General features: G+C 40.4%; 1 protein-coding gene across 1 annotated transcript in view; it reads left to right on the top strand.

The window, feature by feature from the left end:
• The first annotated feature begins 941 nt into the window (after nt 1-941).
• Nucleotides 942-9259, top strand: part of USH2A (Usher syndrome 2A (autosomal recessive, mild)) — a 401100-nt gene continuing 392782 nt past the window's right edge. The window contains exons 1-2 of the mRNA XM_009330219.1: nt 942-1423; nt 6725-6890. Of these exons, the coding sequence (XP_009328494.1) occupies nt 942-1423; nt 6725-6890 (648 nt within the window). The remainder of the gene's footprint in view (nt 1424-6724; nt 6891-9259) is intronic.

Genomic DNA, 9259 nt, shown 5'->3' with positions numbered 1-9259 from the left:
GGCTGCCGTCGCGCGGTTCGCCGCCTGCCCCTACCCAGCCTGCCGGTGAGCCCCAGCGCAGGCGTTCGCTGTTAGAAAGATGCACACGGGACAGATGGGGAACGTGGTTTTAATCAGCTTTGCCGAGCGCTGAAAGGAGCAGCGTGAGGTGGGCAGTGGGGTAAGGCACGAAGCGGGCCGTCAAGTTGAGGGAACGATAGGTAGGTGGCTGGGGGCTCAGGCCACTCTTCCCGCTCGCTGGCACCCAGCGCGCCTCGGGAGCGGAGGCAGGGGGGTGTCCCTCAGCGTACCCTGAAACAGCGCGGTGGGGAGGGCGCCGAGCAGCTCCCAGGTAGCGGTGTAAAGCTGAGGTAAGCACCGGGGGATTGTAAATGTGAGATTCAACGAACTAGCTTGAAACCCTCAGGAAAGACACTCGGATGCTGAAGTTGCATGCCCTGGTTTGCTGCCTTATTCTGTATTTGTTACCTTAAAACGTAAAGCTGAGCGTCGGCCTTGCGTGACGCGACAGATCTGGGATAAACTCTGCTGGGCTGTGAGCGTGTGCGGGCTCGAGTCGGCCTGCTCCCGTTGTCCTTACTTAGAGAGACGTCTTGGCCGTAGCCAGCAGAGGTGCAGGTGTGCCTGCTGGTGGAAATTTGGAAGGAGAATTTGAACCCTTAAAATCCCCAGTGGGGTATCGCCTCTGTTGGTGCAAAAGGGCATGTTCCTCCCACGGACTGTGTCTGTTTTCTGTGGTTTGCAGATACCGGCTGTCGCCCACGTGCGTTTTGCTGGCCAGAAGACATAGATGTCCCCTGCCACTGAGTCCTTGCATGGGTGTTTTGAAGATGAAACGTTACCTAAACTCTTAAAGCGTACTACCTGAGGACATTGCTACCGACATGGACATCATTATTTATTTACGGATGCTTTAATCAGGAGGAGCTTTTTTTGTAAACATGAATTGCTGGGCTCTTTCCTTGAGGTGTCGTTTCTTGTTTCATGCTATTCAAACATTAATCTTAACTTCTGACTCCTTTGTGTTGGTCAGCTCTCAGGGACATTTCCCTAAGCTTGAAAATGTGGGCGCTTTCAAGAATGTGTCAATCGTGCCAACTCAAGCCACTTGTGGGCTGCCAGACCGAAGTACTTTCTGTCATAGCTCGGTAGCTGTTGAAAGTATTATGTCCTGCACCAAGAGGTTTTGTGTTCAGGAATGTCCGTACAGGTCGTCGCCTTCTTCCTACAAACTGCTTCTTTCAGAAGGCCTTGGTACCTGTGTCACAGAGGACAAAAGGGACTTGCGTCCAGGGTCCTTCAGCAACGCTTCCAGTTTTATTTTTCATAATCACAAGGATTGCTTCTCTACTCCCCGTTCTCTGAGGCTTGCAGCCTCATTTACGTTAACTGTATGGTTGAAACCTGAGCAAGAAGGTGTAATGTAAGTAGTATTGAAGGTGTTTACTTTCCTGGTGCTCTTAAAAAAATTGATCATTGTAGTCACAGTCACTGTTAGCAAGCTATTTAAAGTTTTAAAAAGGTACAGTGAGAAACTGTGACGTTTTAAAGCCGTATTTAGGTTGGGGTCTTCGCAAATGTCAAGACAAGTAGGTTCAGTTTCAGTGGCATTGACGCAGATGATAGTCCATTTACTTTCAGTGGGAGCTATTCACAGATAATGTGCGTGTCTGTTCTTAAAAATCTAAATTTGTATTTCTAATTCACATTCCTTATTTTACAAGCTGCTAGAAAAAACATATTGTCAGGGGTTTGTGCTGTTGCTGCTCTCATGATGGAAAAAAAAGATCTGAAATTTTAGGAATCCCCCAACGCAAGTTTACTCCTTAAAAACAAACACAGAAACCCCCCAGATCTTCCAAAATGAATATTTCAGAGCTATAGAAGAGTGGTCATAGTTTTTTCTGGAAGATCTGGGGAATGTTGACTGAATGAGAGATTATGCTGCTACTTTAACACAAGATTCCACTATTCAAACTGCTAGTGAAGTTTCACTAGGTGTTCACAAAATAGACGTGGCTAAGCATGCTCCATCTCATTTGCCTACATGTCACAGTTTTAGCAAATATTGCTGTATAAGTGGCCTTTCAGCTTGAGTGGGCCTTACTGTAATGAAAAACTTGCTTTTTGAAAAATGCATCGCAAATCCTGCAAAAAAAGTTCCCTTCTATCACAAAATGCAGAGCCTCCTACTCTTTCTTACCCTGGTTGTGCAGACTCTTTAAAGTGAAGCACACAAAGTATAGTACATTCCTTCAGAGTGTATGTCATGAATTTTTTTGTACTTGTACTCATAACTTATTCTTTGAACGAAAATAATTATCTGCTCTGTTGTAGCATTTTTGATACTTATTTTGCATGCTGCTGTGAAATAGTAAGTTGTCTAGGGGTGTGAAAATCATCAGAAACAATAGAAATGTCTAAAATTGTAATGATATATGTAAAATTATGGTCTGCTTTATGCAAGGATAATTACCTTTAAAACAATCAACCTAGCTATAGAAATTGTGATTACGGAGGGGAAATAAATGAGGTCTGCAGAGCAAAAGTGACTTTAGTTTGAGCTTAAGTTAAATCAGCTCAGCTGAAGGTATGTGTAAAGGTATCTCTGGAGCTTTGGCCTAGTGTCTATATTTTATAGACAGCATTTTCTACATAATGTTTGAATCTTGAATGCCAGTGAGTCTATTCCTGGGGTTGTCCTATGTCATGAGTTCATGTCCACATGCACGCGGGCATATCAGTCTTGTCCAGCAGAGCATATGCCTAACTTGAAGCAGAAATGTCCTGCTAATTTCCAAGCAAGCTGTTGCAATGATGTGTTGAGTGAGATCCGTGAAACTCTTTTGTCAATGGGATAGGCTTTTGCTTGCGTGGAGCCTAAAACAATGAAATGTATGTCCTTAGTTTCAAATGATTAAGTGCTGTGCAGAAACCAGACTCTACCGATGTCTGATTATGCAGGGACTGTTGTAAAACATTAGCCTCCAATTGCTACTGTGTTAATAACTACACAATGTACATATTCCTGTTCAGTGGGTTTTATAGATCACTCTAAAATCTAAATGTTTTTATTCAATTTTTGTAATAGATCATTCTTCTGTCTTGTGAGATTGCTGCTACTTAACGTGTAGAAACAACAATGGTAGAGCCCAGTCCTGAAAATTGAAGTTGGAGAACAGTTATTGCAGGGGTCAGGATGATATGCCACTGTCCAGACTTTTTTTCACTGTTCACAAAAAGCAGCGTGTTAATTTTTCTTTCTTCATAAAAAGAATACAGAGCTGCAGTTGTGGTGAAACAGTAATGGCACACAAATAGCCACTGAAGCTCGACTCAGAAGGCGTCCTACACAAGAGAAATAGTTTATCAGCAAACTAAGATGTTTTTCCTTTTATTGTGTTGGTTTAGTGAGTCCTTCAGGTTGGCAAAAGGAGTTTGACTTACCAGATGCCCTACATTTTGCAGTCCCTGATGGGGAGTTGTCCCTGTTAAATGTCATTTGTGAGACCTTTTAAACCCCATTATCACAGCAGAGGGACTTCACGGAACTGGGACTCATTCTAACAACGTCTTTGCGCTGCCACCAAAACACTAGGAAGATGAGCCAGAACCAGCCGCTCATTTTACCGGTAGAATAATTGAAAGTTTAACAAGGTATTTTGTTTACTGTCGAAGTGCTCTTACATCCAGTACAGCAGATCCATGGTTTTTGGACATGCCATACTAATGTGTTACTTCATGCTGAATGTTATAGGGTCTGGTTGCTCGAGAGTGCTTAGGAAAGAAGCTAGGAGTGTTGCTGTATAGTATCCCATTGCATCCTTGTAAAGACTGTGACATTTCTCTGTTAAGCCTGTACCCGTGTAAGAGAATAGCAGGATTTTTCTGCTAGAAGTTACTGTTGAAGTAACAGTGGCTGAAGTGAGAGATACTGATGCGAGGATCCAAAGTCTGAAGGCCCTTTAAAGATTGTGACATTCTGGGGGAGCAAATACATGTGGATAATCAAAGACAGCAAGAATTTCCTTCATCAGTTTCATATACCAAGTTTTGTTCTGTGAATCTGGGAAAGAATACACTTTCATACGAAGAGAGAGGAATGTCAGGTCATGTTTCGGATTTATTTGAAGCCCTAATGTTGTTCTGAGATGTATAGGATAGATGTTTGTAGGTATGCTTTTAAGTCACTGCATATTGGAAATCTTGAAGAAAAGCAAGGAAATAGTGAGAAAACACTGACAGTTGTACTCCAGTCTTTAAATTTAGTTTCCCTTTAGGCAGTAAGTGCAATAAGTGAGCAGAGCTCTTGTCCCTGAATTTCATTCTTTCCCCATGCTTCCTCTCTTACTGCATGTACTCATCAGTTAATAGAAATGCTTTCAGAAAGCCTGTGCATAGCCTGTGAGTATGCCTTAGAACAATATAGGAAATTGTATATGATGATAACCCTTCGCAATGGAATAGTATAAGAATATGAGTAGAAGCTTAGCATATATGAGTAATCGTTACAGGCACTTTATATCAATTTAGTGTGAACTGGGCTAACTGGAAGTTAGATGACCAGAAGACATTGGCGGTGGGAGAGAAATGAGCTGGGGCCTTTTACACATAAAAGGGTCAGGGGGAATGGCCTGACTGTGAAGTGGGCAGTAGACGTATTTTTTAAACTTTATTTATCTAAAGGGCTAAAATCATGTCCTATTACTTTATATCCATTCAGATGTTTTACATTAGGAATTAGACTGAAGGGGGGAGTTGCCTTAAGATACCATATGTCTGATTTTGAACCCGTGCAGATGTTCCCATTTGCAGGTGCTCCAGTTAATGTGTGGGGATCACCAGTGCAGCCGTGTTAGATTCTCTAGAATATTTTTCTCTTTGAAAGCTGACCAAGCAGATTTGTGGTGTTTGCTTTTTCTCCCTCCAACCCCACCGCAGAGAATTATGTAGTCAGGAATTGCCTCTGTGGGACTGCAAGTTAGCAGAAGTTGGAAACTTCACAAAGAACGGTGGTTTCTCTCTGTAATCATGGCTGGAATGGAAAATCGTGCTCAAAGTCAGAAGTAATGCTTATGCCTATTTCACCTATGTTAGCACTACGTGTTTTTTTGTTTGTTTTTTTTTTTTCTTTCTCTTCCCACCCCTTCTGTTTTTTGCCTCTTGATTTTTCTCTTTCAGTAGTGAGGCACAATTCACATTTGTTCTTTCCAGTTTTCAAAGTGATGTGCATCAAGGTCGCTTCCCTTCTTAAAGTCATGACACCTTTGGGGATAAAAACAATGTGGGGATGTTTGTTTTAGATAGCTAAAATAAACAAAAACCTGGATTATCCAATTATTGTTTATCCAGGAACTGGGTAAATCCAGTTCCTAAATATTTTGCTACTTAGCTGAGCCTTCCCTCACATTTATTATCTAGCAAAACTAGCATGTTTACAAGCAAACAAAATATTGAAAAGACCAGTCGACACTATATTAAGAAACGTGTTTTTAGTAAGGTCTGGAAAACAGAAGTCTGCATTTTGCAAGTTGTTTTATTGACAACATTCTAGCAGGCTAAAATGGTAACGGTTAAAATGAATTAATTTTCTCTTGGATTTAAAGGTGAATTAGTGAATAATGGCAGTATGAAAGAACAGCCTTTTTGATACTTTTCTTTTATAAATGCGTAGAAGGTGAAGACGCTTATCAGTAGATAAGGGTTTGGGTTTTTTTTCTGAAATAAGTAAATCCTGGTCTCATACAAATTTTATATGCTTCTCTCCTGTGACTTAGTGCACTAATTTAGTCTGGTGTAACTGTTAAAATATGTGGCTTTTCATGGGTCAGTAAATTGGGGACTGGATTTCTCAAGCAGCTGAAATGGGAATGCAGAACTTTACAATTTTTGTTGTACTGATGATTACCTTAATAAAAGACATAGCTGTTTCATAAGCATATATAGCCTATGCTTTCTCAGGACCCTCGATGTCATGGTGGTTGGATTGACAAAAAATATTTCAGCAGCTAGATATGCAAAGTGGGTTGCTATGGATGGTATTCTTTGTACCTTATATGTCAGTGTTGCATTTTATATTGATGGGAAATCTTTGTGGGGACAAAAACCTAACGAGTGGCTGGATAGCCTTCTTGCCTTGCTCTGGTTCTCTTAGGTTAAAGAAAGGCTGTGTCAAAGGGGGAGTGTAGGGGAAGCTGGTGGTGTTGCTGCCTCACCTGGACAGATTTGGTGGAAAGATGGAAGACTTATTTCCAGAACACATCATTCGTACTGCTTCTTGTGGTTATATTACATTTGCTTTGTTAGACTAAGAAAAATGTAAGTGCCTCCACAGGATGTACTATGTTGTACAGCTTTGTACGAAAAGTGCAGCAGAGACCTGCGTGGTGCTGGCTAGCCACTGTGGTTTCTGTTACGGAACCCTGAAGAGAGGAGGCAAAGTGGACCCCTCTTCCACCCCCGGGTGAACTGGGGTTGCATGCACTAAATTAAAAAAAATAAAAAATCTGACAGATTAAGACAGAAAATATCTTTGTTAAAGTTCTTTTACACTTAGTACATCCTGTGACTTTCACTGTCACTGAGCATCTTCTCAAGAGCTGTATTTTTAACGTTTATTTTAATGCATTCTGGTTAGCATCACTTTACAGGATAGCACCTTGGCAAGAATGTGTATATGTGTGTGCCTCTGACCTTATGTTGTTTTTCTTGGTTATTTCCAAAGGTGTGTGATAGAAAAGGCTATTGATGGGCAGACTGTGTTCAAACTCACAATCTCTGAGAAAGAGACCATGTTTTATTATCGCACAGTAAATGGTTTGCAGCCACCAATAAAAGTAATGACACTGGGGAGAATTCTTGTGAAGAAATGGATTCATCTTAGTGTGCAGGTGAGTAAAATAAAAACCATTTAATATTTGTTGAAATACAACATTTGTGTGAGAATGGTATAACTGTATAAATACAAAAGGGTAAATTGGGGGATGTAAACGATAACTCTTGAGTCTTGTAGGTAAGGATGTTAATTTGGGAGCTCATTTTGAGGCGAGTGCTAATTTTGCACTGGAAAGAAATGCTGTACCAATTCTTCTGAACAAACAAGACTGAAAATTCTCACCCTTAAGAACATGAGTATTTGGGGTGAAGAAAAGCTTATTTCTAACGTTACCAATAACTCTTGGGTCTCTGAGATTATTTCCTAAAAAAGAGAATGTCATCCTCATCTATATGTGCTAATGTACTTATCTTAGAGGTGTGTCCCATTAAATTTTAAAAACTTCTTACAGCGCATATAAGTAAACATGTATGAGTTTGTGCAGGATCAATCAAGCTAGAAGGTTACAGAGCTATTACCTCATATTTTAAAAATATGATTCTGAATTGTTAAAACACAGTCCTTGTGTTCTAAAAGTCTTCTGTTGACATAACTTTTTAATAAGCATACAAATATCCACTGAGGATAAAGCAAAATTGAGTTTGTTAAAATTTAAACTGTATGTACAAAAATCAGTAAACAAACACAGAAGAAATTAAAATTCAGTTATTTGCATGTCTTGTAATTCTCAACAGACGCTCTAGTAAATTCTATTTGTAAGCCAAGTTCAACTAATAATTATAAACCACAATTATCAGGTATTGAAATGTTTATCTTCTCCTTCCTTCATTTCCTTTATCCGTTCTATTAAATTTCATTTGGTTTACAGCACAATCAAGAATAGTTTCGCTGCTTTCTTGAAACTTGCTAAAAGGTATTGACTGTGATTTGGATTTTTAGTGCTGATCTTGTCACTTGTAGGAAGTATCTAAGCTGACGTCTTGATTTTTTTGCAGTTTTCTTTTTTCCAGGGTAACAGCGTGGTAGTGCGAATAAGATTTTGGCTGTTGGATTAAAAGAGTGACCTTAAGGTAGAACTAATGAACTTTACACTTCAAACACTCCAAGGGTGCTATATTACTGCTGCTGCTGTCAGCCACATTTTGTACTAGCCTCAGAAACTGCTAAATCCTGGGATAGCAAAGTGAAGAGTGAAAGGGCTGGATTTAAATACACACACATATCTTAAATTGTATTACAAAGAACCCTCAAACACTCTGTAGAATTTGGTCCTTTGTTTCCTTGGGGAAAGTTGTTCAATGCGTAGCAGGAGTAAAGAAGTGTAGCTTCTAGACCCTTAAAGGGACTGCAGGCTTAATACCTTTTCCAAGTTTCTGAGCTCAGGGTAGAACCTTATATTCTGTGATTTGTGATATTGTAGGATTCAGCTTCCCATTAAAGATGATAGTGACTACAGCATGACCCATTTAGCACTAGGTCTGGCTATGAAACTTTAGGCAAAGTTTTTTTAGCAGCTGTCCAAAAGCATTTTTTTCTATAAATGCAAAATGAGAATATGAGAGAGACCACAAGAATATGCAAAAGTAACATTCATATGGAAGTGTCTGGCTTCAGACAATAGTAGTATTTGATGATACATATTTGTATATCATCAAATGTAGGTGTTTCCTTAAGCTGATGAAAGTGTCTTTTGAAGATAAAGCACTATGTAGTTTTATAGACATTAGTAACGTTAGTTTAAGGCAGTGGGAGAGCCTGGAGTTTACACCTAAAAGGACAAATCACCTGATCTTACCACAAGTGTGACTTTTGACTTCTCTGACTAACCAGCCTTATCCCCAGGCGATGCCCGTGCGGTGAGTATGGGCACTGCAGTGCGGAGGAGAGACCCTTCTGTGGGCTGTAGGTGAGTTACCCAGGGGTAGAGGCAGCAGAGGGGGCTGAGTGCAATAATGGCCTACTACTGCTTCGAGTTTTTCCAAGTAAGACAGACCATGTAGACTTCCATGCTGTCTTGTTGAGGCGAAACTGCCTCTAATACCTGTAAAGGATTAGCCATCTCAGTTCTGTGTCACTGCTGTAGGCATAACCTTTATTTTCTAGAAGACAAGCCCTAGGACTGAACTCCGTGGCTAGTAAATGAGGAAAGTTTGCAGTCATCCTGCAGCCATGCTGGTTTTGAAGTAGGTATGGTGTTATCAGTGTAGTTGCTATATAACCTCCTTCTACAGAAACAAAAAGGAAATTGTTGTTGGATGTGAAATGTCATGTATGTGGCTGTGATGTTTAGCCACAAGGTGTTAGGTTTAACTAAACCAACAGTAGATTCAGCACCTTTTTAGGTACTTTGCACAATCTGGAACATTGTTTGGCATTCTTTTTCTTGGGGATCTAGCCAGAGCTGGGTGACATGTCCTGATGTGT

Source organism: Pygoscelis adeliae, unplaced genomic scaffold (assembly GCF_000699105.1).
Source record: "Pygoscelis adeliae isolate BGI_AS28 unplaced genomic scaffold, ASM69910v1 Scaffold308, whole genome shotgun sequence".
In the NCBI taxonomy this organism is placed as follows: domain Eukaryota; kingdom Metazoa; phylum Chordata; class Aves; order Sphenisciformes; family Spheniscidae; genus Pygoscelis; species Pygoscelis adeliae.
This window is presented reverse-complemented; position numbering and strand designations above follow the sequence as displayed.